Here is a 27,836-nt window from a genome sequence, read left to right on the forward strand (position 1 = left end):
AGTGCCCGGGGGAACCACAGATCCCAGCACGCAACAAAGAGGCCCAGGGACTACAAATCCCAGCAGTCCCTGCACCCTGTTCTTCTGTAACTTAGACTCCAGTGTGCCGCGCAGTGTGCGCAAATTCATAAACCCTCCTTCAGCTTTGGGGTTTCTGAATTCGGAGACTTGAAACTGTGCGGGAAGACCCCCTTAACTCTCAGAGGAGGATGACAGCCCAGAGAGAGCTAACCTCTGTTTACATGGAACTCAGAAATCTCCTGCAAATCATGGTAAGGCTGCAAACAACAAACAAAACACTGATTAAACCACGGAAGATAATATGACAAAATGACTCCTTCAAATCGTGCTTGTCTGTTGGTCTGGGGCGCCTTTTACTTGTTTTGCAGGGGTTTCTGGTGTGCTCCTGCGTTGGACTGGGAAAGATATCGATTGTATACTCAGAATATCCATACCGGAAGGGATATTAAGAGAATTTGCCAATCCAACTCCTCTTGTTTTACATACGAGGAAACTGAGGCCCAGAGAGGTGAAGAGATTGTCCACCGGTTACAGCAACTTGGGACCGAGTTAGAATTCGGCTCTAAGTCTCCTGACCCGCAGTCTGCGTTGTTTACACCACACTAAGGTGGCGATATTTTTAGCAACATGGCTATGTGATTATTATTCTCCTTGGTGAAGTTTCCCCATCTAGGTTGAAACACCCAGAGGTTAGGCAAGCATTCATTTGGTGGATTTCCTGTTAGAGAAGGAGTGTGATGTTTGTTTATCTTCAGTCTAGGAAGGACTTAGTGGTTTGATTTGTTCTTTGTTCGTTGCTTAAGGTGATATTTAATGTGATTTTAGGAACTAGGTAAAATTGTGTAAACTAAGGTTTCCTTGGACATCTACTATCTCTTTCCCTAGGCCTTCCTTCCTCTTCCCGTCCCCCTTTCACCCATCTAGCCACCCACCCAATTTTTCCTTCCATTGTAATTCAACAAAGAGTCTTTTCAGGTTTCCGGTAAAGGGTGAAAGGCATTGTCACAGCCACCAGGAAGATAACCATCTAGTCAGGAAAGAAAGGAGACTGCTGAGATTCAAGATGAGCTGCAGTAAATGTCATAAGGGAAAGGTCATCAGAATGCCACAGAGGTTCTGTTGGAAAGATTAATTCCAGCTGGCAAAACTGATGGAGGAGGTGGCATTTGAATTTGAAGGATGGGTTGATTTTTTTTTCTGTTAAAAAAATTTATCTTGAAATTTTTTTGTTAATGAGGTATGATAGATGCAGGAAGGGCACTGTTTTTATATATGTATACACCTCTGTCACCACCCCCCAAATCAAGATATAGAACATTTCCAGCATCCCTATGCCCCTTCCCAATTGGCACTGCATCCTCCCATCCCGACAACCACTCTTCTGGCTTCTATTACCATAAATCAGTTTTGTCGTGAATTTCATTTAAATGTAATCATACAGTATGTACAGTAGGAGTCTGGCTTTTTTCGTTAATTATTTTTGTGAGATTCATCCATGTTGTATGTAGCAGTAACTTTTTTTTTTAATTGCCGACTAGTATTCCATTGTATGTATCTAGCAATATTTGTCTATTCTGTTGATGGGTATATAGGTTATCAGTTATCAGTTTTGGGCTTTTGTTAACAAAGCTGCAATGCGCATTCTTATAGGTTTCTTTTTGCAGACTCTGCACTCATTTCTAGGAGAGGAGTAGCTGGCTTATACAGTATGCATATGATCAGCAACAGTAGTCGTTTTTGCCAGTTTTCCAAAGTGTTTGTATCACTTTGGCCTTCACCAGCAATGTAAGAAAATTCTAGTTGACTTTTATCCTTGTCAAAACAGGGTCTTACAAGTCTTTATAACTTAGGTATTTTGGCTAAATGTGGTATCTTTTTTTTTTAAAGATTTTATTTATTTATTTGACAGAGAGACAACGAGAGCAGGAACACAAGCAGGGGGAGTGGGAGAGGGAGAAGCAGGGCAGAGCTCGGTCGTGATCCCAGGGTCCTGGGATCGAGCCCCGCATCGGGGGCAGACGCTTAACGACTGAGCCACCCAGGTGCCCCTAAATGTGGTATCTTATTAATCGTTTTTTCTTACATCGTCTCTGGTGTTGAGCACCTTTTCATATGCTTTTTGACTATTTCAGTGTTCTCTTTTCTAAGTGCTTTTTCAAGTCTTTTGCCCACTTTTTAAGTTAGGCTTTTTGTCTTCTTATCCTTATTGATTTGTAGTTCTTTATAAAGTTTGGATATGGAGTTCTTTGATACAGGTTTCACAAATATCTTTCCCAAGTCTGTGGCTTGCCTTTTTAGTCTCGCCCTGGTGTCTTTGATAAACAGAAATTCTTAATTTTATTTTTTTTAAAGATTATTTATTTGAGAAACAGAGTGAGCGAGCGAGAGAGCACAAGCTGGAGGAAGGACAGAGGAAGAGGGAGAAGCAGGATCCCCGCAGAGCAGAGAGCCTGATGCAGAGCCCGATGCGGGGCTCGATGCTTGGCTAGATTCCAGGACCGCTTAACCAACTGAGCCACCCAGGTGCCCCAAGAAATTCTTAATTTTAATGTAGTACAATAGTTCAGTGTTTTCTTTTACGATTAGTGCTTTTTTGCATTAAGAAATCTTTGCCTACAGCGTTGGTAGGATTTTAACAGACAAATAGGAGGGAAGAGCATTGCAAAAAAGAAGAGAGAGCAAGCTTGAGCATAGGCCCTGGTGTTAGAGAGGGAAGGTATAAGTTGTGTTGGGCATGGGAAGGCCTAGAGTTTGGGCTTTAAGAGGGTGGGGCGAGACAAAGCTGGAAAGATTGGAGGGGAGCATCCTGAGAAGGGTTTTCACTGCGGCCTTGGAGTCTGGACATTATTCTGGAGGAAGTAGAGGTACTGCCAGAATATATACGAACTCAAACAGAACTTAGTTGTCTTCTCTCCACCGCCAAATTTGCTTTTTCTCCTCTGCAGCCCCATCCACTTAACACCACCTCCAAGACAGCTCTGGCCATGGTAGCCAGAATCCTGGGTGATATCCTCCTTCCCTATACCTGCCTTCAACTGGTCACCAAGTCCGGCAGATTCTATAGTCTAAATGCCTCCAACAATGTCCTTTCTTTTTCATGCCAACTGCTACTGCCTTTGTTCAGGATCTCACAATCCCTTATCTATACTATATCAATCACCTCAAGAATTTCCCTGCCTCGGGGCGCCTGGGTGGCTCAGTCCTTCGGCTCGGGTCGTGATCCTGGGGTCCTGGGATCGAGCCCCATGTCGGGCTCCCCGCTCCGCAGGAGGCCTGCTTCTCCCTCTCCTGCTCCCCCTGCTTGTGTTCCCTCTCGCTGCTTCTCTCTCTGTCAAATTAAAAAAAAAAAAAAATCTTTAAAAAAAAAATAAGTTTCCCTGCCTCCAGCTCTCTCCATATCTAATCCATTCCTATAGCAGCTAGTGTGATCATTCTAAAGTGTCAATTATTCACACTTCTCCACAGGTCAAAAGCCCCAAGTAACTCCCCAATGCCCTTAAGATAAAATAAAAACTCCTTTGCATGCTTACACTTTTTGTGATTTGCTTGCTCATTCTTCCACGCTCAACTCAAGCCTCATCTCCAGAACCGTGCCTTAAATCACCTCTCCCCAGAGCACAGGCAGGAGAGCCTTATCTGTAGCACTAGGGTGCCTGTGGCAACTGTCTGTCATAGCCAGAGGTCTGTCTCTCTCAGAGGCTGTGGGCTCTCCCAGGTAGGAACTTTGCTGTATTAAGGCTTTTACCTGGCATACTGCTTTGCATGTGGTTTATTTATAAGACCCTTGATGTCCTGACTCCAGGCCTGTAGCCCTCACTTCTCATCCTTGAACCTTGGGTTTCAGACACTCTGGGTTTCTTTTTTGCATTAGTATATGCTACACAGAGCAAGCCTCTGTGACTATGATCTGCTGCCTTTCCCCCCCCTTTTTTGCTCAGAAGATGCCTGTTTTCTCTTAACCAACATACATACTCTCTTCTGTGCTTCCAAAGTATTGTCATATCTCTCTCATAGCACTTAAAACATTAAAGCTTTTTTCCCCCCTTTTTTTAAGTAAGCTCCATACCCAATGTGGGGCTTGAGCTCACAACTGGAGATTGAAAATCTCATGCTCTACCAACTGAACCAGCCAGGCACCCCCACATTGAAACTTTTTGAGGGCAAGAACCTTGTCTTCTCTTTATATAACGTTCTAGAACACAGATATTAGAACAAAACATTTTTTGAATAAATCAGTGGGTTGGTGCTAGGCTCCTTTGCATTTGTCTGACTTCTGCACTATGATTCACCAAAAGCAAATAGGGTTCTTTTCCTTGTCTTCAAGACCCGAAAGTCTGTGGTGTGTACTTTAAAGGAACAAGCTTAAGTGTTAAGCTTTGTAGCATTCCTTAGCCATCTTCCAGGAGAGTTGCTAAGTACCAAATGCCACGCTACTTTTGTCGTTTTGCTCACAGAGCCATTGTTGGCTCAACGCATCTCTTGCTTATTTTAAAACTTTTTCTTTTTTTTTTAAGATTTTATTTATTTGAGAGAGAGAGAGCACAAGCAGGGGGAGCGGGAGAGAGAGAAGAAGACACCCCGCTGAGCAGGGAGCTCGACGTGGGGCTCGATCTTAGGAGCCTGGGATCATAACCCAAGCCGAAGGCAGACGCTTAACCAACTGAGTCACCAGGTGCCCCTATTTTAAAAATGTTTTCTGAACAGAGGTCACGAATATGGTCTTTGGCTTCCCATAGCCTGGGGTCCAAAGCCGACCTTGCCACTTAACTAGCTATTGGATTTTTAAGCTTAGAGTTATGGTAATTCAACTAGACAATGTACACATCTGGCACATGGGAAAACTCTCAATAAACGGGAGTTGTTATTACACTTAATATGTCTTTGTATCCCGGGGTAGCCGCAGCTGCCGTAGGGAGCTCCTGAAGAGTAAAGCTCGGCCAAAGCGGTGAATTCGAGCCCAGGATGGTGATGGCGATGGCGATGGCGATGGTTTGGGCCCCAGCACTGCCTGGACTGCATTCCTCTCTTCAGGCTCCTCTCCACCCCGCTCCTGGGCTACGACCCACCTCGAACCGTCTCTCCCAAGCCCAGGCCGCACTGGAGGTCTGAGGCTGCCAACGCCGCGGGGGGAACCTAGTGTGGGCGGAACTCGAGTGCAGCGGCGGGAGGCTTCCGGGGGAGCCGCAAGGGCAACGGGTCGGCGGAGGCAGAAAAGCGTCGGACGCCGGGCCGATCATGGACGCTTGACAACCTGCGGACAGGCGCCGGGAGGCCGAGCCAGCGACCGAGAGGACGGAGAGACGGCGAGGGCAGGTAGGTGCCGGCGAGAGGGCGGGGCCCGGCGCGCCAGGCTTGTCCCAGCCGTCTGGCTTAGCGCCAGTCCCCAGGAAGGCCGGCGGCCACACCGCGCCGGCCCCGCCCCGGGGAGCGCGCCCCGCGGCTCCTCGCTCCCCACCCGCGGCCCTGCCTGGAGCACGCCGCCCGCCTTGAAGTCCACCCCAGCCTGCAACCCTCAGTTCCTCAACCGAGGCCGTCATCGCTTCTCCGTCCCCAAAGGCTGCCTCTTTGCCCCTCTACTGTGCATCAAAATAGCGCCCCCGCACGACGCGAATTCTTCTCCCCTGTGTCCCTGGCCGCTTCCTCCGGCCCTTCCACTTCAGAAAAAAGCGACTCTCAATGCCTCCTTGCCTCTTTGCGCCTACAGGCTTGGCGCCTTAGGCCGAGATTTTTTTGAGGGACCGAAGTTTCTGTTCATTTCTTCCCTCTCCACCCCAGGCCCCTCCATTCAGTCTCCACACGTCTGCGCTTGGAAGGGAGGTTTTCGTTCCATCACCTCTCTCCCGCCTTCTCCCACCTTACCCCATCTCTCCGCTTCCTTCCTCAGCAACTTTTCTTCCCTAGCACTTCACTTTTTCTGTTTCGGACAAGACGTTCTTAGGTAACCCTAAGTCAGGCGACGTGCTTGTTTCTCTCATACTGTGAAAGGACTGCTGCTCTATATGCCTGCCTCCACAGGAAAACTTGGTTTCTCTTGCACCAAACTATCGTTTGAATTATTCTTTTCTTCACTTTACCTCTTCTTCTTTTTGTAACACTGCCCCCAAATGTGTCGTTCTTGGTCGAGTAGTCTTTTCTTACACAGGATTCCTGCAGAGTAGGTATGCAGTGTGTGTTCCCATTTAGTCAGCGTGTAATTGGATTAACAGTTGAGGGACCCTCGGCCCCTAATGTCTTCAGGATGGCAATACAGTATCTTCATTGTTTTGTCAAATCCTTTTATTATTTTCTTGAGATTTCGTACAAATTCTGAAATCATGTTCGGTAAAATCACCTAGCAATAGGAGGTCAAATAGATTTTCCTCAAGGACTTACACAGCACGTATTTTCTTAGTTTGAATATGTTGATTATCTTTCATTATGATTTCCCCCTTTTCTTAGGCTCAAGTTGACTTCTTTGATTAAATGAGACATCTTTCTTGTCTGCTTTTGGTGGTTTTCCTTATCTGTATGTGTGGGTGGGATTCTAATGACACACTGTAAGCTGTAACTGATTGCTTTTGCTTACATCTTCTGCCTCTGTGTATGGGCAAAATTCTCTGTTTCTTAATTACAGTCTATAAATGAGGTAGATATAAAGCAGCTATTGAGAAACTCCTGGGTGTTTCCTTGGATCTGGTCAGGTTTAAGGGCTTAGAAGGTGCTGCTGTTGGAAGACGGCCACATGGGGATGAAGTGGCTTTTCCTAAGTGTGTTTCAAACTTCTGAGCAAGGACACAATCCCTTTAACTTTAGGTGGAACCCTGCCCATCTCACAAAGTAGTCATAGCATATGGACTGTTTTTCTTTTTTGGATACTATCAGATTAAAGTATTCTGATGTCTGATCTGGCAATAAATAAGCATAGACTTTGCAAAGGAGAAGGAAGAATCGTTGAAACACTTTTCTTTTGGACAGATTTCAAGGCCAGAGAATGGCAGGTGAACAGAAACCCTCAAGTAACCTCCTGGAACAGTTTATTTTACTAGCCAAAGGTACCAGTGGCTCAGCCCTTACTGCTCTCATAAGCCAGGTGTTGGAGGCTCCTGGAGTATATGTCTTTGGAGAACTGCTGGAGCTGGCCAACGTGCAGGAGGTAAGAGCAGTTTCCAAACAATTTCTCTGTCTTCTTTGTTCTAAACCTTCCCGTGATTCTCCAGGTTCCCAAGGAATTTCAGTGCTGAAGCATTGTGGACCTGTGAAGGGGTGCTGTTGAGGGGAGGATGGGAATTGGGGGGGAAGAAGGAAGGAGAGCAAGGATGATGTTTTGGGCTCCTTTTGGTCAATATTTTCATCTCAACTTGGGGTAGAATTAGATTGGGTTACTAATAATTTGAAAGATAGGGGAAAAATCCACTTGAATCTGATAAATAAGAAAAGTAGAGTATAAGCCTAGCTGGTGTTGAACAGAGGTACTTTCAGGCATTTGCAAGGACCAAAAAACCTCCAGCGCAAATATAGACAAGACGGATTGGTCAGGTACATACCAAGCAGAAAATGTTGCTATTGAACATGAGCTGGGCCTGTTGAAAATGGCAATGTTATGCTAAGTGGATGTGTAAAAAAATTGGACATGAAAAGCTAGGAAGTAGTCCTTTTTGCTTTGTTTGCTTCTATTTGTGATTGTTGTTATTGAAACTTTGGGTATCTAGTTGTGGTTGTTGTGCCTTAAAAATGAGAAGATTGGTGAAGAATGACCCAGTAGAACAAAGAGATGTAGAGCAACTACTTTTCAACCTCTGCGTCTCACTTTGGATACTTTTACATTTATTGACTGATACTTTTATATTGATTGTTTGATTGATTGAAAAGTCTGGCAACATCTTTATTGCTTTGGGCGTTGTGCTCAGAAGCTCTTAAAGAGTGGGTCAGCTTCCTCTTTACCGTCACAGCTTCTCTCTGGCTGCCCAGGGTGGCGCTAGCTCTGGGGGTGGCCGCCATGCACAGATCAGTGTGGTGCTTCTCATGGATTGTGTGCACCATGCTGCCTGGACGTTTGTGTCGACGGTGGTCCACATGTAGGAAGTGGCTGGCTTTTGCTGGCTGGTTCTTCACTTCATGACCGTTAGGACACCTTTGCCACCAGTTGCTGGCTCCATGTCCACAGCCTTGTGGTGAATCAGCCCCTTGTGGCAGAGGTGTGGGCCTTCGGGTTATGGGACTGCTGCTGCACATCTTCTTATTCCTCTTGATTAGGAAACTGAAGCAGTTCCCCATACCCTCTATTGCTGATGTATGGACCTGGCATCATCTTGTCTTCCTGTGATAAACGGAGACAGAAAGAGCCACTTTTACATTTTAATTGTGATTTTTTTTTTTTAAGAGGGGGTTGGGGAGAGAATCTTAAGCAGGCTCCGCACCCAGTGTGGACCCCGATGTAGGGCTCGATCTCACAACCCTGAGATCATGACCTGAGCCAAAATCAAGAGTCGGATGCTTAACCGACTGAGCCACCCAGGCACCCCATGAATTTTTATTTAATGCCAGCTTTGCTTGCTAGACTAAGCTCTGTAAGGGTAAGGTCTGTTGTGCTTCCCATTGTTTCCTTAGCATTTAATATGTAGTCTGACACACAGTAGGCTTTTAGTAAAAATTTACCAGAGATGTAAAAGAAATCCTGTGAGGAAAAATTTTTATTTTTGTTTTTAATTTTTAAAATTTTTTTAAAGATTTTATTTATTTATTTGACAGAGAGAGATATAGCAAGAAAGGGAACACAAGCAGGGGGAATGGGAGAGGGAGAAGCAGGCTTCCCGCTGAGCGGGGAGAGGAAAAATTTTTAAAAACTAGGTTTATTTTGGGCACCTGGGTGGCTCAGTTGGTTAAGCGACTGCGTTCAGCTCAGGTCATGATCCTGGAGTCCTGGGATTGAGTTCCACATCAGGCTCCCTGCTCAGTGGGGAGTCTGCTTCTCCCTCTGACTCTCCCCCCTCTTGTGCTCTCTCTCTCTTTCTCTCTCTCAAATAAATAAAATCTAAAAAAAATCCCCAAACTAGGTTTTTTTAAATAGGTTTTATCTTTTTAGAGCAGTTTTAGATTCATAGCAAAACTGAGAGGAAAGTACAGAGATTTCCAATATATCCCTGCCCTCATACATGGATAGCCTCCCCCATTACCAGTATCCCCCTCCAATGTGGAACCTACACTGACACATCATTATCACCCAAAGACATAATTTACATTAGGGGTCACTCGTGGTGTGGTACATTCTGTGGGTGTGGATAAATGTACAATGACATTGTTCTCCATCACAGTATCATACAGAGTAGCTTCACTGCCCTAAAAATCCTGTGTTCCACCTATTCATCCCTCCTTCCCCTCTTAATCCCTGGCAACCATTGCTCTTTCTACCCTCTTCCTAGTTTTGACTTTTCCAGAATGTCATATAGTTGGAATTGTACAGTATGTAGCCATTTCAGATTGGCTTCTTTTACTTAGTGATATGCATTTAAATTTCCTCCATGTCTTTTTATGGCTTGATAGCTCATCATTTTTTTGACAGAAGAGATGACAAAGGGGTAATATGTTCCTTCAGGTTCCTGAAAAGCCTGAATGAATATGCCAAGTGGTTTCATAACTATGGAAGATAGGCTGAGAGGAGATGGATGAAAATTAAAATGAGGAAGACATTGATTTAGGCCAGTGGGAGAAATTTTAGAGTATCTGCTCTAAAGAAAATAGTCTTTTAGGCTTAATTTTGTAATTATCTGTCTGAAAAGTGGGGGCTAGATTTGATGGTCTCTTCCTTGTCTGTTTTAGGACCTCAAGAGGTTCTTGATAACCTGAGAAGGTAGACTGGGTTAATAGGAAGACAGTTCTCGTGGGGGTGCTGAGTAAATCACCTCTATCTCCCCAGGTTTGTTTTTTTCCATGTGTGAGCTGGGAACCCTAGTTGCTTTTCAATGGTCTGAAATGATAGATGTAGTTCCTGGAAACAGTTTTTTTTAAAAAGATTTATTTATTTATTTTAAAGAGAGAGCGGGGGGGTTTGGGCGGGGGGAGAGGGAAAGAATCTTTTTTTAAAATTTTTTTATTATGTTAACAACACACTAAATTTAAAAATTTATTGTTATGTAAATCACCATACATTACATAATTAGTTTTTGATGTAGTGTTCCATGATTCATTGTTTGTGCATAACACCCAGTGCTCCATGCAGAATGTGCCCTCTTTAATACCCATCACCAGGCTAACCCATCCTCCCACCCCCTGAGAGGGATAGAATCTTAAGCAGGCTCTATGCCCAGTGTGGAGCCTGATGTGGGGCTCGATCTCATGACCGTGAGATCATGACCTGAGCTGAAATCAAGAGTCAGACGCTTAACCACCTGAGCCACCCAGGTGCCCCTTGGAAACTTCTTTTTAAAAGATGGTTTACAGAGAGGGAAACAAACCATAAGAGACTCCTAATCTCAGGAAACAAACTGAAGGTTGCTGGAGTGGTGGGGGTGGGAGGGATGGGGTGGCTGGGTGATGGACATTGGGGAGGGTATGTCCTATGGTGAGCGCTGTGAGTTGTGTAAGACTGATGAATCACAGACCTGTACTCCTGAAACAAATAATATATTATGTTAATAAAAAAATTAAAAAAAATAAAAGATGGTTTAAATTAAGTAGTATTACTATTGGCATCCACAGAATACTGCTTGGGTAATACTACTTTATGGAGTTTGATAAATTGGAAGAGTAATGGGTACATATTTGTGAGTAAAAGAAACACCCAGTTAACTGACAACAGAGCAGAGAAGTTTCAGGCAGAACAGTATCTCTTTTTGTTTTACTTCTACAGATGGCTCTTTGCCATCCACATTAGTGAGGAATAAGTAATTTTTTTTTTTTAAGGAATAAGTAATTTTCATGAACATTTTTATTTGGGACTGCCTGATATTGTAGTTCCCAGTCCCATGTGGGCTGTTCTGTCACACTTTATGCTGTGCTAATCTCTCCCAGCACTCATACTATTCATGTAGTGCTGAAACTTGGAACCTACCCTACACTTTATTCAGTTTGGACTGGTAGTGGCTTGTGTTATACCTGCCAACCCGGTGTGTAGACAAGGCTGCTCCAGTCCTCGTTTTTTTGTTGTGTGTGTGTGTGTGTGTGTGTGTGTTTTAAAATATTTTATTTATTTATTTGACAGTGAGAGACACAGGGAGAGAGGGAACACAAGCAGGGGGAGCAGGAGAGGGAGAAGCAGGCTCCTGCTGAGCAGGGAGTCCAATGTGGGGCTCAAATCCCAGGACCCTGGGATCATGACCTGAGCTGAAGGCAGATGCTTAGCCGACTGAGCCACCCAGGTGCCCCGTGTGTGTGTGTTTTTTTAAGACTTATTTATTTTAGGGGGGAAGGGCAGAGGGAGAGAGAATCCTCAAGCAGACTCCCCACTGAGCATGGAGTCGAATGTGGGGCTTGATCCCAGGTCCCTGAGATCATGACCTGAGCCGAAATCAAGAGTCAGATGCTTAACCTAATGAGCCACCTAGGTACCCCTCCAGTCTTTGTCTTAATGGGAAGGAAGCTCTTTTTTTTTTTTTTTTTTAAGATTTTATTTATTTGTGAGCGAGAGAGTGCACAATCGGGGAGCGGTGGGCAGAGGGAGAAGCAGGCTCCCTGCTGAGCAAGGAGCCCAACGTGGGACTTGATCCCGGGACCTTGGGATCATGACCTGAGCTGAAGGCAGACACTTAACTGAGCCACCCAGGCATCCCAATGGCAAGGAAATTCTAAGAAAACCTGAACTGCTCCCAATACTTAACTGCTGTGTGTGCGTGTGTGTGACAAAAGCAGTTGCTTAGGCATGCTATGTGGAGTGTAAAATGTGTATTCCTGAGAGAGAAAAATTAAATTTAAAATTAAATAAATCTTATTTATTTTTTTCCCAAAGAATCAGAGTTGGAAGGGACCTCAGGGACCATCTAGTAAAACAGTCAACTGTGGCTGATGATCATCATCCTTTGCTTGAACACTGCAGTGATTGGTAGACAGCTTGGTCCATGAACTGTTTGATTTATTTTTTTCCCTCCTCAGCTTGCAGAAGGAGCTAATGCTGCATATTTGCAGTTGCTGAATCTGTTTGCCTATGGAACATACCCAGATTACATAGGTGAGTTGGCTAAAATCTTCCAAAGACTTTTCTTAATTATGTCACTCTATTTGGACATATTGCCTCCATGAGGATCACTGAGGTCTGGGATAGAAAGCATGGGGTGGGAACTTTCTGACCTGGCTGTTTCCCACTTTACTGAGCACTGTAGGTGACCTCACATGAGGTCTTTTTTTTTTTTTTTTAAGATTTTATTTATTTAATTGACAGAGAGAGAGAGACAGCGAGAGAGGGAACACAAGCAGGGGGAGTGGGAGAGGGAGAAGCAGGCTCCCCACTGAGCAGGAAGCCCAATGCGGGACTTGCTCCCAGGACCCTGGGATCATGACCTGAGCCGAAGGCAGATGCTTAACAACTGAGCCACCCAGGCGCCCCTCACATGAGGTCTTTACCTTCTCACGCTTTATTTCTCTGTGGGTAAAAGGGGGACTATGTTTATGCTCATGTGTAAATATAGTCCTTATTTGTTTTCTAGGTGAGATTCTTGAGGCTTGGTGTTTGTAGAACACTTGAAACGTTGTGAAGTGTCAGAATACCCAGTTGTAAAGTACTTAAGTGTTTTATTTTATTTTATTTTTTTAAAAGATTTATTTATTTAACAGAGACACAGTGAGAGAGGGAACACAAGCAGGGGGAGTGGGAGAGGGAGAAGCAGGCTTCCCGCGGAGCAGGGAGCCCAATGCGGGGCTCAATCCCAGGACCCTGGGATCGTGACCTGAGCTGAAGGCAGACGCTTAACGACTGAGCCACCCAGGCACCCCAGTACTTAAGTGTTTTAAATATTATCAGAATAATGTCACTATATTGATGAAAATTTGGAAAATAGGACACAAAGTCACTCATAGTTATATCACCATTAAACTACTTAACAGCATTATGTTGCTGGACTTCTCCCTTTTGTGTTTTTTATCATGTAGGTGTCATTCAGTTATGTATACAATATTGTATCTTTTCTCACTTATTTCATAGGCATTTATCCATGTTTTACATCTTTGTAGTCATTTTAACATTCTGTAATCTAAAACTCCATATTCAGCCCATTCTGTTTTATAGGTCATTTGACTCTTTCTGTCTTTCTTTCTTTTATTTTATTTTTTTAAGATTTTATTTTTAAGTCATCTCCACATCCAACATGGGGCTCGAACTCACGACCCCAAGATCAAGTGTCGCATGTTTCACTGACTGAGCCAGCCAGGGGCCCTGATCTTTTGAATTATTTTATATTAGGATCTCAAGTATCAGGAATGAGGTGAATGCATGTCTAAATACTAACTTACCTTCCACCCAAGCCATTTTTGTTTGGCTTCCTTAGTTTTTGTTGGTATGACAAAGGCCTGCTAGTTTACTTTAATGGTATGACTCAGGGCCTTCCCTACTATATCCCAGACTTCTTTTTCCCTTTCTTTCCTCCTGGTCACTTGAACCTACCCTGTGCTGTGTCATCTGGACAGTTTGCCACGTGTTAGTTTTTTCTGACCTTTGCTTTGTTCCAGTGAATGTGTCTTCTGTTTCCATCCTCACTAAAGGGACAACATTGCACAGACTCTGGAACCAGACTGCCTGAATTATATTCTAGCTCCACTTCCACTACTTGTGTGTCCTTTGGCAAATTAATCTTCTGTACCTCAGTGTCCTTATCTGTAAGATGGGAGTAATAATAGAGGTCCACAATTCTTTACCTGCACTCCTTGGGCTAGATGCTTCAGAATTTAGAATTTTGGGGACTCTAAAGAGGTAATATGCATATGCCATTTTATGTAACACCTCCAAGATGTGGACAGCACCTGATGAAAACACATCCACGGTTTTGCAGCAAAACAAATGAAGTTGTACAACAAGTGGGATTAAAAGCCTGCTTCAGTTGAGGTCAGGAATTGCCACCAGATGAATTTCAGCAGCATGCCCAAGAAAAAAAGTCAGCTTGGATTCACCTTTTTGGAATCCAGGATAAGGAATTGAAGGCGTTTGGATCTGTCTTTCGAGGTTGCTGTGAGGACTGAGTGGGTGTGTGTGTACATGTGCCCTGCGGCTGCTGCCATTGCCCTTGTTATCATTACTGTTAGTACTAAAATTTTGCCCATTCTTTAAGGCTTAGCTCAAACTCCATCTTTCTTTTTCTTTCCTGTCCCTTCCAAGGTGATCATGCTCACCTGCTCTCTCTGTTTCTCTAGTTCTTTCCTTTTCTCTCCTGTCTCCCCTGTCTTCCTCAGCCTCTTGCTTGCTCCTGGTAGTTGGTATCTTTCTTCTGGTCGTTCTGTCTTGCACCTGTAGCTGTCGAATACTCAGTTGTAAGACCGAGGATAAGTCCAAGGCCCTCGAGTTGCACAAATCTGTGGTTATTATCCCTGGGGTTGTGTAGTGCAGCAGCCCTGGCAAGGTCCATCTTATCTATCCTTTTTTTTTTTAAGTTCATTTAACAGAGAGAGACAGCGAGAGAGGGAACACAAGCAGGGGGAGTGGGAGAGGGAGAAACAGGCTTCCCGTGGAGCAGGGAGCCCGATGCGGGGCTCGATCCCAGGACCCTGGGACCATGACCTGAGCCGAAGGCAGACGCTTGACTGAGCCCCCCAGGCGCCCCCATCTTATCTATCCTTGACTTCCCTGAATCACTTAAGACAGTGCATTGCACATAACAGATTCCTAGCGAAGACATGCTGACCTTGGTTGAATGTCACACAGGGCACAGATAGTATCCCATCATTTTGTGCATTCATGCCTGGCTTTTCAGGAGCACATCGTCTTCCAGAGAAGACAGGAGGTGCTCATGGAACATTTGCCTCATGAATAAGTGCAGAGTCATGACAGTGAATCAACAGATTTGGTGTGGGGAGTTGGTGAGCTTATTCCATAAAGAAATTCTAATTTTATTTTGTGTTTTGATTTTTGTGGTGGGTGGGACTGAGCAGCCAACAAGGAGAGCCTGCCAGAACTGAGCACAGCTCAACAGAACAAGCTGAAACACCTTACCATCGTGAGCTTGGCGTCGAGAATGAAGGTACAGTGCCGAACCTCTTCCTGTCTCGCTCCTCACTGGCTTCGGTGCACGAGCTCCCAGCTGTGCATAGTCGTCATACCATGGATGCATAAAATTGGCTTGGCAAAGGACAACAGAGATAAAGATAACCATTAAAATAGTGTAGATAATTATTCACCATTTCATTCAGGAAAAGTATGCCCAGGAGACCTTGTGAATCAGCAGGTCTCAGTTCTGGTATGCCGCAGTAACTCACTTGGTGTGAGCATTTTGCCATACCAAAGGGAGACTGCTGTTTCAAGATAGGTAGTTTTTCAGATGGGAAAACTTTGCCTAAAGATTTTATTTATTCATATGACAAAGAGAGGCACAGTAAGAGAGGGAACACAAGCAGGGGGAGTGGGGGAGGGAGAAGCAGGACCCCCACCGAGCAGGGAGCCGGACGCGGGGCTTGATCCCAGGACCCCGAAATCACGACCCAAGCCGAAGGTAGACGCTCAACGACTGAGCCACCCAGGTGCCCCGAGAGCTAGATTTTTATTTTTATTTGTTTATTTTTTTAAATATTTTATTTATTTATTTGACAGAGAGTTAGCAAGAGCAGGAACACAAGAGGGGGAGTGGGAGAGGGAGAAGCCGGCCTCCCACGGAGCAGGGAGCCCGATGTGGAGCTCAATCCCAGGACCCTGGGACCATGACCTGAGCTGAAGGCAGACGCTTAACGACTGAGCCACCCAGGCGCCCCAAGAGCTAGATTTTTAACATGCTGCCTTCTTCTGGGGGTTGTCAAACTTAATTATCTTAATCAGGATTTTTGCCTTACATGCTCTCTTTAGACGCTAACCTTCTGTAAGATAACCACTCCATCGTATCTCTTAGTCCTCTGCCCCACTCCATTTAGAAGAGGCCTTGCAGCCAGCTTCTCGTAGCCATTAACAAAGAAGATCCAGATTTGGTTAATTTACAGTTGATTTTGGCTCTCTGCCCAATCCCAGCATAACTGTCTAAGTTTCTGTGGGGCTTTGGAGGTTTGCCCTTTGCATTTCCCCTCCTGTGACTGAGCTTGAGAGATGTAGATTTGTTCTTGCATTGCCATTTCAGTTGCTGAGATCATTTTCCCTGGTCTAATAACAAATTTCTGATTCTCAGCCTGGCATTTCAGGTGGGAGGCCTGTTTTCTTAGGAAATGAGGACTTGACCCCCCCCCTTTTTTTTTGGCCTGATCATGGACTTCCCAAGTGTAGCAAAGAGTAGGAGTAACTTTTTTCCTTATCTCTGCAACCTGTCATTATAAGCCTATCTACATCCCTGAGTTTCAGACCTTTAGTCATAGAAAACCCCTCTAGGTATGTTTGCTGTTATTTTCTTGTTTGTATACCTCTTCGTCCTGTCTGTTTTTGAGATTTGATTGCTGTATTAACCTCCAAATTAGTAGTGATGTGTCCAGAAAACTAGATATTTAGATATAGAGTTGTCTTAGATAAATGTAAAATGTTGGTATAGCCCAATAAGGGACTGCTGTTGGGGAATTGACATTGGTTGTAAGAGTCTGAGAAAACAGATGTAAACTTCGGGATGACCCCTGAGTTGGCAGTACCCCCCTGGCCACCTGTACATATGTTAGCCTGCAAATTTTTTTGCTTGTGCTCTCCTGGGCAGGCAGCCAGTTCTCCTCTTCAGTGTCTGAAATTGTGTGGGAGTTTTATGATGATCTGGCATTTTATGTCAAGTCTGCAAGCTTCCAGAAGGTGGTAGAGTGGCACACACCGAGTATTTCCCTTTCTCTTCTGGGACACTAAGAGTGCTTCACAACATCAAAACTAAAGGCTGGGTGAAGTCCAGGAGGTAGAGAATCTAGGAGAATGCATTCCTAGATGCTGTGGGTCTTGTTTCAGTCCCATAGGTCTCACAGCTCACATTTATCTATGTCTTGTTGCCAGAGTTATTAATAATTACCACCAGACTGCATTTCCCAAACCCTTGAGACAGGTGTACACCTGCATTTTCTTTAGCGCTTGTCAGTGGTTTTTGTAAATATCACATGGCTTTATCTGCAGTGTATCCCCTACTCCGTGCTGCTGAGGGACCTGGAGATGCGGAATCTCCGGGAACTGGAAGACCTCATCATTGAGGCTGTGTACACTGACATCATCCAGGGGAAGCTGGACCAGCGAAACCAGCTGCTGGAAGTGGATTTCTGCATTGGCCGCGACATCCGAAAGAAGGATATCAATAATATTGTCAAGACCTTGCATGAATGGTGAGACTGAAAGAAGGAGGGGTCCCCCCTCGTTAGGGAGGGGGACATACGGCGTGCCCTCTGTGCCTCTGCTTCGGGAAATGTTGTCTCCCAGTATCAGCTGGGGCTGCTTGGGAGCTGGAGCCTTAGGACAGTAAGCCAGGGAGTGGGGCTGCATTTGTGACCAGAGCTGTGTGGCAGCAGGAATCCCTGCAGGCCTCCCAGGGCCTTAGTGGTAAAATAGTTCTCATCCTGCTACAGCGGGGGGGCTGTTTAATAGCAGGCTTGGCAGGTGGAGCCTCTGAAGCCTAGCCATGTGACATGGATCCAGTGCTTTCCAAACTCAGCGTCCGAGTTTGACCAAGCTCAGGAAGTTAGTGTTGATCAGATTCTGTGGATATGAGAACTCACGTTCAGTGTCAGTAACTTTGGGCTAGTGTTGGTAAAACATTGTGAGGAATAGTGAAGAGAAGGAGTGGGTTATTCTAAGTTGGAAACAGATGCACACACAGACTATTTGATAACCATATTCTGGTATATAAAACGAAGTGGGACATTTGTGGGGCACCTGGGTGGCTCAGTTGTTAAGCGTCTGCCTTCGGCTCAGGTCATGATCCCGGGGTCCTGGGATCGAGCCCTGCATTGGGCTCCCTGCTCAGTGGGGAGCCTGCTTCTCCCTCTCCCATTCCCCCTGCTTCTGTTCTCTCTCTCGCTGTGTCTCTCTCTGTCAAATAAATAAATAAAATCTTAAAAAAATAAAAGTGGGACATTTGCATGTTCTCTATTTTATTTTTGTTTTTTTTTTTGCATGTTCTCTATTTTAATGGAATTTGATGTTTGCAAGAGCTTTGGACATTCTACAAGGATTTGTTACGGAGATATTAAAATGATTTGGAGCTTATAAAGCCAGAATGAGCCTAGTTGGAGAAGAGATTTTAGCTGAGTTTTGAAGGAGGGCTGGGTTAGTGAGAGTTGGAGGTGAGGAGAGCATGTTCCCAGGCAGGCACATGGTGTTGTTGGAAATCATGAAGCAGAGCAGGCAAGCTTTGTGCAGAGGGTTAGGGAAATTGTCTTCTTTAAAATAGACTGAAACATTTCAGGCATGAGTGGCCCAGCTTTGACTCCCTGACCCCCTGTCCAGACCCTGCCAAGTGTTCCTCCCTTCAGCTACTATTGGACCCCAGGGCATGTACTGTCCACTCCTTACCCCAGGTTCTGTCCCAAGTGTGGCCTCAAACACCTTCCCTTTACAACATCTGACACAGGCAGGAACTTTCAAAAGATTTAAAAGTGTTCAATCAGAATAAATAGGAAATAAACTTAGAAAACACCCCTTGCGTGAAAGTGCCCTGGCACAGAAATCTAGGCCTCCAGTCCTCCTGTGTCGGCTGCCTTACTCCATCTTTGAGATGACTGATGCTGTTTTCATGCCCCGAGTCTGGCTTCGTTGTGTTTCTACCCAGAGGTGCCATCCTAACGCCATCCCAGGATGTTTAGCAGTACAGACTCTTAAAGCTTGTGTTGAAGCACTGGAGTTAGATTTGAAACAAAATTGTTAGGTAGAGCAGTACTCCAAATATGACAGAATGTTTGCAACTACTTATTTTAAGGTGGAGGGTAAATGTGTATTCATTGTACTATTCTTTCAACTTTGTTTTAGGTTTTAACATTTCCAAAACAAAAAGTGGGGAAATGAAATAATGAGGGGGATGACAATTAGGAAGTAACAAACTTTTTTTTAAAGATTTTATTTATTAAGTGTGTGTGAGCAGGGGGAGGAGCAGAGGTAGAGGGACAAACAGATTGCATTGAGCATGGAGCCCCATGCAGGGCTCAATCCCAGGACCTCAGATCATGACCTGAGCCTAAATCAACAGCCGGAGGGGGCGCCTGAGTGGCACAGCTCGTTAAGTGTCTGCCTTCTGCTCAGGTCATGATCTCAGGGTCTTGGGATTGAGACCTGCATTGGGCTCCCTGCTCAGCAGGGAGTCTGCTTTTCCCTCCCCCTCTGACCCTCCTCCCCGCTTGTGCTCTCTCTCTGTCTCAGATAAATAAATTAAATCTAAAAAAAAAAAATCAAGAGCCGGGTGCTCAACTGACTGAGCCACCCAGGCGTCCCAGAAGTAATAAACTTCTGAGAAAAGGGGCAGTTTTTAAAATAGGATGCTTTTAGGGGTGCCTGGGTGACTCAGTCGGTTAAGCGTCTGCCTTTGGCTCCGGTCATGATCCCGGGGTCCTTGGATCAATCTCCTCATTGGGCTTCCTGCTCAGTGGGGAGCCTGCTTCTTCCTCTCCCTCTGCTGCTTCCCTTACTTCTGCTCTCTCTCTCTCTGTCAAATAAATACATTTTTAAAAATCTTAGGGCGCCTGGGTGGCTCAGTTGGTTAAGCAACTGCCTTCAGCTCGGGTCATGATCCTGGAGTCCTGGGATCGAGTCCCACATCAGGTTCCCGGCTCAGTGGTGAGCCTGCTTCTCCCTCTGACCCTCTCCGCTCTCATGCTGTTTCTCTCTCTCTCTCTTTAAAAAAAAAAAAAAAAAAAAATCTTAAAAAAAAATTGGATGCTTATAGAAAATCATTTTTCTGTTGAGAAAAGTGGTGAATCCGTGCCACCTGTAAAGTCTGTCTTAATTCCCTTGGGGGTACAGTCTGTGAAACTTTCCCATGGGATACAAAGGTTGACATTCAAGCTGTGTTCTAGGAAACCATCCCACATCCTCCATGTTTGTCTCCAGGTGCCCTGTGTTACATATTCAGAAATACTGGTCTTGGAAGGAGTGAAGGGCAGGAGCCTTCCTTGGCAGACAGGGTGTTAAAGGAAGTCCCTATCGGGTGTTGGGGAGAGAGGTTTTGGAGGCTGGAGGAGAGCTCCCAGTCCTTTCTGTGGCTCAGGGCTGGTTATCTCCGTTGTAGGTGCGATGGCTGCGAAGCGGTTCTGCTAGGCATCGAACAGCAAGTTCTGCGAGCCAACCAGTACAAGGAGAACCACAGCCGAACTCAGCAGCAGGTAGAGGCGGAGGTAAGGAGGACATCTGTTACCTGCTCCGGGGAATCCCTGTTTGCTCCTTCATTTTCTTGGTGTAGGCGCAGCAGCCACTAACAAACAGGCACCAGGCTAGTGGGGTACAGATGCGGATGATGTGATCCTTACTTTTCATGCTCTCTGTCTCCTTTCTGATTCCTGGTTGCCAGAGGGTGAGCGGGCTCGGAGAGCGGAGAATGTTGTCATTCCACGGTATACATGTACTTTGCAGCTGTAGAGCAAAAGAAATGAGTTTGGGGTGGGTCTTAAAGATGGGTGAAGGGGGTGATGCAGTGGGGCAGGTTCAAGGCCTTGGTTCTGTTCTGCTGCTGAAGCTGTGTGGTAGGTGCACTGTGTGCATTTTATTCTTTAAGCTACGCGTGTGTGTTATAACCTTTTAACATGCATGATAGATTTCATGTTGAAAAAGGAAGGAAGGGGAAACATTTGGCAGATGAAATGCAAGTGAAAGTGTGTTATTATGGTTTTAGTGACACCTAGTTGTTCCGGACACGATTAGCCCCTCAAAACACAGGTTCTAGCCTTCGGGTTAATGGGAGCTCGTGTGCTTGTGGCCTGGTGACTTGCAACCTCAGAATTCAGAGCCATAAGCTAAAAATTGTAGCATTGGAAGTTCTTTTCTGATATGATAGAGCTTGAAGTGTTCATGGTATTTAACGAGTTTTCTAAGTCGTGTGTCCAGGAATATGGCAGAATGGGACCCAGAGTTAACGTTCTTAAGAAACAAAAGAAAAGTAGATATGCCCTTCAAAGGGGGATTTGTGAAATCTGAGGATTTCCCTTACTCTGTTATATGTACTCCTTGAGAATAAAACCTGTCTTAATTATCTTTGTAAGACCAGCTTCTTGTCACATGCCTAACCATAGTAGATGCTCACATTGTTTGTTATACTGAATATTTTTGTGTGTCTGTGGATTGCTGAACTCCACTTTTCATGAACTAGAACACATTTATTTTGGATATACACACATCCCTACATACATATATGTACATAAGTCTGAATGTTCAGTGCATTGTTTAATTTTTAACCCTACTTCTAACCAAAGAAGTTTGAACTACATTTAATTTAGCACAAGCTAAAATTTAGCTAATTAGCTAAATGACAAATACATTTAGGGCAGTAAGCCTGCTGCTTCTCTGAAAAGCTGTGTAATCCTCATCTGGGATATTGTGGCCTCTTCTCTGAGCTGGGATTGATGTCTGAGCAAAGTCGGAAGGGCAAACCACTCTCTCCTATCCATTGATTTCTTCCCTATAAATTAAACTGTAGAAACGAATGAAGTTTGGGGGTGAAACACACCCACTGAGCTGGGGTAGCCTATGTAAAGCAAACCATCTTTAACCTGATGGGTAGCTGGAGAGGAGCCTGATCACTGCTGGCGGCCCCACTGTGCCCAGACTGTTGCTAATTGTGTGGTAGGTGGGGGGGCTCGGATTGTGCTCACTAGCAAAAATGAATGATGTTAATTTCAGAATTTTGAATGGTTCAAGTTTATTTCCGTGACAAATGGCATCTGATGAAAGAAGGCACTGACTAATGGTGAGCCATGACCAATGCTTAGAGAACAGTGTGGGCTCTTAAATTACGGTTATTACAAAGAAAGAGAGAGTCGGTGCACATGGATTTGTTATCAGAGGCCTACTGTTGGAAAACCACAGCTGTGGTTACTCTGCTGGCAGAGCCTGATGCTGCCACCAGGTGGCGGTAATAATTTGATTAAATTTGAGAGAAAGAAATTTGAGGAAAAGACCAAGGCCACCTCCACCACCAATTAAAACAATTTGCTGCCTTGGGGCGCCTGGGTGGCTTAGTTGGTTAAGCGACTGCCTTCGGCTCAGGTTATGATCCTGGAGTCCCGGGATTGAGTCCTGCATCAGGCGGGGAGTCTGCTTCTCCCTCTGACCTTCCCCCTCTCATGTGCTCTCTCTCTCTCATTCTCGCTGTCTCAAATAAATGAACAAAATCTTAAAAAAAAAAAACAATCTACTGTCTTAACAGTCTTCTAGAAAACCTGGAACAGACCATTATGGGACGAGAGGGAGCATGGTCAAAACACAGAGCCTTGTCCGTTCTCCATTCAGTAAATGTATAATTAGGGTACTTCGTATAGGATGCTGATCATTCCCCAGCAAAAGGCACATAGAAAGCTGTTTGTTGATTTGAAAAGAAAACAAATCTACCAAGAACAAAGGGGCAGAGGGAGAGGGGGAAGCAGATTTCCTGCTGAGCAGGGAGCCCAACGACTCGGTGCTTGATCCCAGGATCCCGAGATCATGACCTCAGCCGAAGGCAGACGTTCACCCGACTGAGCCACGCAGGTGCCCTGAGATGGCACGTCTTGGACTGGCAGGACACTGGGTGAAGCCACACTTGACTTAGGATGCCCTCTGTAGTCACTGTCCCAGCCCGCCATCCTCTTTTGATGCGCCTTTCAGGGAAGTTGTGTTGATTGAGGTGACAGCAGTTTAGGGCATGGCTGTTTCTACATCGCAAAACAACAAAAACCAAAATAAAAGAGCTTTAATCTAGTCAAGGCTCATTCTGTGGATGATAGATCTCTTCCAGGAGCTCGGTGTTGGCCTTAGACACAGCATTGTTTCTTCTCTGTGTTAGGACTGCCTCTTACTCAAGCTACTGAAATTCTGACTGCTGAGAACGTTTGACCCTGACAGCTCCTTTCTTTATAGAAAATGCTGCCTGCTTCCCAGAGAACACGGGGGTCATCAAACTGGGGAAGCACCCTTATCTCCTCTTATTCTTTCCAATGCTTTTCCTCCCCTTTTCCTTCCTCTCAGCTGGCTGAGGGGCAAAAGCATAAAAGATCCTTTAGAACTGGTGTTGGGGAATGCGTATATAAACAGGCACAGCAGGGCACAGTTGGTAGAAGTATAACATGGTATCTCTTTTCAGAAGGCGAGATAGCAATAGTTGTTAAAATGTAAAATGTGCCAACCCTTTGATCTGGAAAGCTCACTTCTAGGAATATGTCTTCCAGTGCTATTCACAAAAGTACGAACAGGTAAACATAGAAGACTGTTCGTAGCAGCACTGTACATAAGTGAAAAGCAAAAAATTATAAAACATTCATAATAACAGTACACAGATGATACCAAGGATGTGTGTTTTGGTGTGGAAAATGTTCAGAAGTTGCTTAAGTAATTTTGAGCCCTCCTTTGTTAAGTAAAGAGATGTGTGCTGAAAAGCGGTGTAATCGTGTTTTGCCAGTCCTGACACTATGTTTTCGTCATTTGTCACTTGGGTGGCTGAAGTTCATCCTCTAGTTGCTTAGTCAGGAAGGCTCGTGCGGCTGTATTCCCAAAGCTCCTGTGAAAACGTTTTTAGTTTCATACATGAACAGTGGTTAACTGACTGTAGTGTTTTTAGGAACCCCTTTTTGTTTCTAAGGCCATTTTAATTGGTAGTTTCTTTCACTGCTGTGTTGTGCCTCTTTGCCAGATGGTCCACTTCCACTGGCTTATTCCCTCTTTTCAACCAAGGAAGCGTTAGTTCCATTTTTTGCTTGACTTATTTCCATGTATTGTCTACGAGTAACCCCTGCTTGCTTCTCCTCATCTGGCTTTCTCAAGATAATCTCAGATTTTCTTGCCGAGGTTTCTGGGTTTTCTTCCCTGGATGGCCCCCAGTACAGTGAGAACGAGTTTCAACGAGTTTTTGGCACTTAGAGGCTGCGCTTGCAGCACACTAATTCTGTGTCTCCCTCCAGGTTACCAACATTAAGAAGACACTCAAAGCCACCGCGGCCTCCTCGGCTCAGGAGATGGAGCAACAATTGGCGGAACGGGAGTGTCCCCCTCACGCTGAGCAGAGGCAGCCCACCAAGAAGATGTCCAAAGTGAAAGGTCTGGTCTCCAGCCGCCACTAGGGCCGGCTGGGGCAGCTGGTACTCACCAGGCCTGGGTCAGGTGGGGAGGGGACACCAAGGGCCTATTTCCTCCCCTCTCTTATCTTCCGTGAGTTCCAGACCTGCCCGTCCCCTCACCAGCGCCTCCCACTCTGTTGGTACTGTTCCAGAAGAACCGTTAATCCTTTCCTCCCCCACTCCCTCCTCCCCCAGTTGTTCCTTCAGACTCAGGGGCTCCACTGATGCCATCCCAACAGGGTCAGACACTGCCCAGCTTCCCTCCAGGAGCTTCTTGTCTTTGTTTAAGGGCTTGTCTCCCTCCCAGTTTTTCTTTTGCTCCATGTCATTTTTGTCAGGCTGGTCATAAGCCGGAGGCAGCTTTAGCCGGCCCACAGGGATGACTGCGAAGGAGGCTGCTCTCTGAGTGAGGAGGAGGGTATGCCTTCTCCAGCCCCATGTACCACAGTACCCACACTGGTGCAGGTGATCTCTAGCCAGGTATCAAATGCTTTGTTTTCCCTCTCCTGCCTTATCCCTTGTTGGCAGCTCCGATCAGGCCACGGAGGGATGTGATGCTGGGCTATGTTTACTAAACCTGCGGGTTTTCAGCCTCTTAAGCCCAGCTCCAATCTCTCATTAGTCAGGAGCACTGGGTTGACTAACCTCTCGTATCTGAGCACCCGTGGAGGGTGCTGTGGGTCTGCTGGGTGGCAGAAGTTTCTTCTGGTTTGGTGTTCTTTGCTGGCCATGCTTCCTGCCCTGCTGCCCCCCGACTCCTCAGCCTGGTTTTCAGTGTGAAGGCCCCAGCTGCTGCCCGGAACTGTCTGCCGACACTTGCTGTCCTGAGACCCTTTATCCCTCCCGGCGGTGTCCGAGCTGGGGACAGTCGTGCTGAGGGCCCTCTGTCTGCTGAAGGACCTGCTGCTGCTTCTGTCTCTCTCTTTCCACCCCTCCTTGGCTGATGACCCAGAGCCCTCTGATGATGGCATTCTCCTGGCAAGAGAAAAGGACTTGACTAGCCTTTCTGAACTTGAACAGTTTCAGGTTATATTTTAATTTTTTTTTTTTTTTGTACAGGTTCTGATTCTAATACATTTCAACATGCTTTTTTTCCCCCTCGTGTCAATATTTGTTAAACTAATCGCCGGTGATTTTTCACCTGGTTGGAGGGTGGTGTGTGTGTTTGTGTGTGTGTGTGTGTGTGTGTGTGTGTGTGTTTTTTAAGGTGAGGTGGAGGTCCTGAACTGATAATTAAAGTTCAATGAGAGAAAAAGCACATTTTAGAACAAAAAATAAAAGTGTAGATTTAATGTATGTGACTGTGGAGTGCAGGGTTGTGTAGCTGGTGGATCTGGAGGGTCTGGGATTAGGGTGGTTCAGGGAGAATGTGACACTCTTTCTGTTCCATGGATAAAAAATGGGTTTCTCCTTTTTCCAAACTGTCCAGCAGGTGTTGACTGTGGATTGAATGTCAACAAAGTATTGTTTCCCTTTTCACCCGGTCCGTGTGCCCATATAACCTTACGCTCAACTAGAGAGTTTAACTCCCAAATTATGTTTCATGAAACCCCTTGACAGATGCTCTGTGGAAAAGGGGTTCTGTTGTTAAATAAATTTCACACATCCTACATCCCACATCCTCATTGGAAATTCATTTTAAGGTCTCCGAAAAGGCCTGGGTGAGGAAGCCTATTCCCACACTGATTTCACCGCCAAATTCTTCTTGTGGAACTATCCACTATCTAGTGGAACACACTTTGAGGACATTTTTGGAAACATTATCTGTTTCTCAAAAACACCTCCCAGCCTTGTAGGTTTTTACAGCTGTACTTTCTAGACCTAAAACAGGCACTGTCACTCTTGGCAACTGGTTTTTCATCCTTATCTTTCGCACTGGGGAGCAGACTAGGAAGCCTGGCTTGACTTGTGTGAAATGTGTGACCACTTGTTTGACTGCCCCAGGGCCCTGAGGAGCTTTAGGTTCATCTTCTTTATGGTTCTGCTGCTTGCTTCCTTAAAAATAGTAATGGCAGTACTAAGAACACATTTGTGACGTGCTCTATAAAGTGTCTTCATGTATAATAAGCCACTGAATCCCATCCACTCAAAACAATCTCCTCAGGCTGTAAGGGTTCTCACTTTACATATGAGAAAAGGGGATTCAGAGACTCAAAGTACTCTGACTGTAAGTGCAAGCAGGCTCCTAGGTCTCCCGGCTCATGCATCCTGCCATCTTCTCTGTGTTACAGTCTAATTTAGTTGGGTCCCCCCATGTGCTCGCTTAAGCAGTACATATACTAAAATTAGTCTGCTCCCCAGATGGGCCTTTGGCATCCTTTTACCTGCTTGTTCCTCTGAGGGCTCATCTTGCTTTTAACTGACACCCAACACACCACAGTCTCTGCTCCCCAAACCCACTTAGCCACTTTGTAAGGAATCAGGGTGGATGGGGCTGGGGCTCTAGGAATTGTGGGGGCAGCTGGGATGTTCATTGCTCTGTTGGGTTCCCCATCTGCCACGTTCTGATGGCTGGGCTGTCTGAAATATGCATAGGTGTTTTACTTCCAGTGTTCAGGAGAGGTGTCCTCATCAATAGGGCAACATCTTAGGAAGGAGACACTGCAGCATTAAGCAGCATTAGCTAGGGAGCAGTGCCTCTAGCTGCCTTTTTTAAGCTGTTGGCTTCCTGAAGTCCTCTGGTCTTTACTGTCTGTCCAAATGAGAGGCCTTCTGGTTCCTGCTTGGGTAACATTAGGGAGGTAGTCAGAGCCCCGAGTATAGGCTGTTCTTGTGTTTCAAATCTGAGATGGCCACTGCTAATGGGAGGCTCTCCCCTTCACCCCATACTTTTGAATTACAGAAAATGGGGGTGGTGACCAAAGATTCTAAGATGATTAACAGCTTGTGATATACTACGTATTTGCTGGTTTCTCTATCTGATGTGCTGGGTTGCTGGAAACCAAATCATGTTCCAGTTCTTATAATTAGAGTCATTATTCTAACAGCCTGAGACTTCAAACACTTTTGAAATGCAGCAATTGATTGATTTTTACTGGACCTGAGGGCTTGTCATATATGTATTTGAGTTTCAAGTAACAGCATACTTTGATCATTCTGTGACCGTGCCTGTGTCTTCCTGGGCATTCTGCATACAGCCATGAGCATCTGATCACTTCAGTAAGTCTTTTCTTGTAGTTATGCTTGAGATTTACAGATTGAAATCTATTTTTTATTATAAATTTCACTTTGCATCTCCATTACATTACCCTGAGGACATTAAATGGATCTTTTAAACTTATGTTTGTTAGGCAGGTTATCTATGACTTGACCTCAGGACAGTAAAGGTGTTCATTATATAAAGGGAATGTTGGGTCTTTTCAGGATAAGAACTGTTGTTCTTAGTTAAGGATAAAACAAGGAAGTAAGTGATGGAGAAGGGAAAGATAGGGTGCGGCCCAACTCTTTTTGGGGTCATTTATGCCTGTCCTTTCATTGCTTTTCCCTAGTCAGAGATTCCTTTAGTTACTTACCTTTCCAGATTTTCAGTTTCACAGGAA

At 45.2% G+C, this 27,836-nt stretch overlaps 1 protein-coding gene across 4 annotated transcripts; it reads left to right on the top strand.

The window, feature by feature from the left end:
* The first annotated feature begins 33 nt into the window (after positions 1 to 33).
* Positions 34 to 27,831, top strand: COPS7B (COP9 signalosome subunit 7B). 4 transcript variants are annotated; one of them, XM_027591099.2, is made up of 8 exons: positions 46 to 272; positions 4,919 to 5,334; positions 6,976 to 7,153; positions 12,085 to 12,160; positions 15,067 to 15,155; positions 17,192 to 17,394; positions 20,286 to 20,391; positions 24,142 to 27,806. In XM_027591099.2, the coding sequence occupies exons 3-8, from the start codon at positions 6,992 to 6,994 to the stop codon at positions 24,298 to 24,300; spliced, it is 795 nt and encodes a 264-aa protein (XP_027446900.1). In that variant the 5' UTR covers positions 46 to 272; positions 4,919 to 5,334; positions 6,976 to 6,991; the 3' UTR covers positions 24,301 to 27,806. The 4 variants fall into 4 exon arrangements, with proteins under 4 accessions (XP_027446903.1, XP_027446902.1, XP_027446900.1 ...); XM_027591100.2 differs by having other exon boundaries at positions 5,053 to 5,334; XM_027591102.2 differs by lacking the exon at positions 6,976 to 7,153 and having other exon boundaries at positions 34 to 272; positions 15,050 to 15,155; positions 24,142 to 27,831.
* The last annotated feature ends 5 nt before the right edge of the window (positions 27,832 to 27,836 follow it).

The sequence above is a fragment of the Zalophus californianus genome, chromosome 3 (genome assembly GCF_009762305.2).
Source record: "Zalophus californianus isolate mZalCal1 chromosome 3, mZalCal1.pri.v2, whole genome shotgun sequence".
NCBI lineage: Eukaryota > Metazoa > Chordata > Mammalia > Carnivora > Otariidae > Zalophus > Zalophus californianus.

What these genes read in the sequence shown, in the direction of transcription:
- COPS7B (XM_027591099.2), top strand. Translation starts at nt 6,992, where the DNA reads ATGGCAGGTGAACAGAAACCCTCAAGTAACCTCCTGGAACAGTTTATT. An exon ending in AACATACCCAGATTACATAG is followed by an intron (nt 12,161 to 15,066) that starts GTGAGTTGGCTA and finishes GGGACTGAGCAG; the next exon opens with CCAACAAGGAGAGCCTGCCA. An exon ending in GTCAAGACCTTGCATGAATG is followed by an intron (nt 17,395 to 20,285) that starts GTGAGACTGAAA and finishes TCTCCGTTGTAG; the next exon opens with GTGCGATGGCTGCGAAGCGG.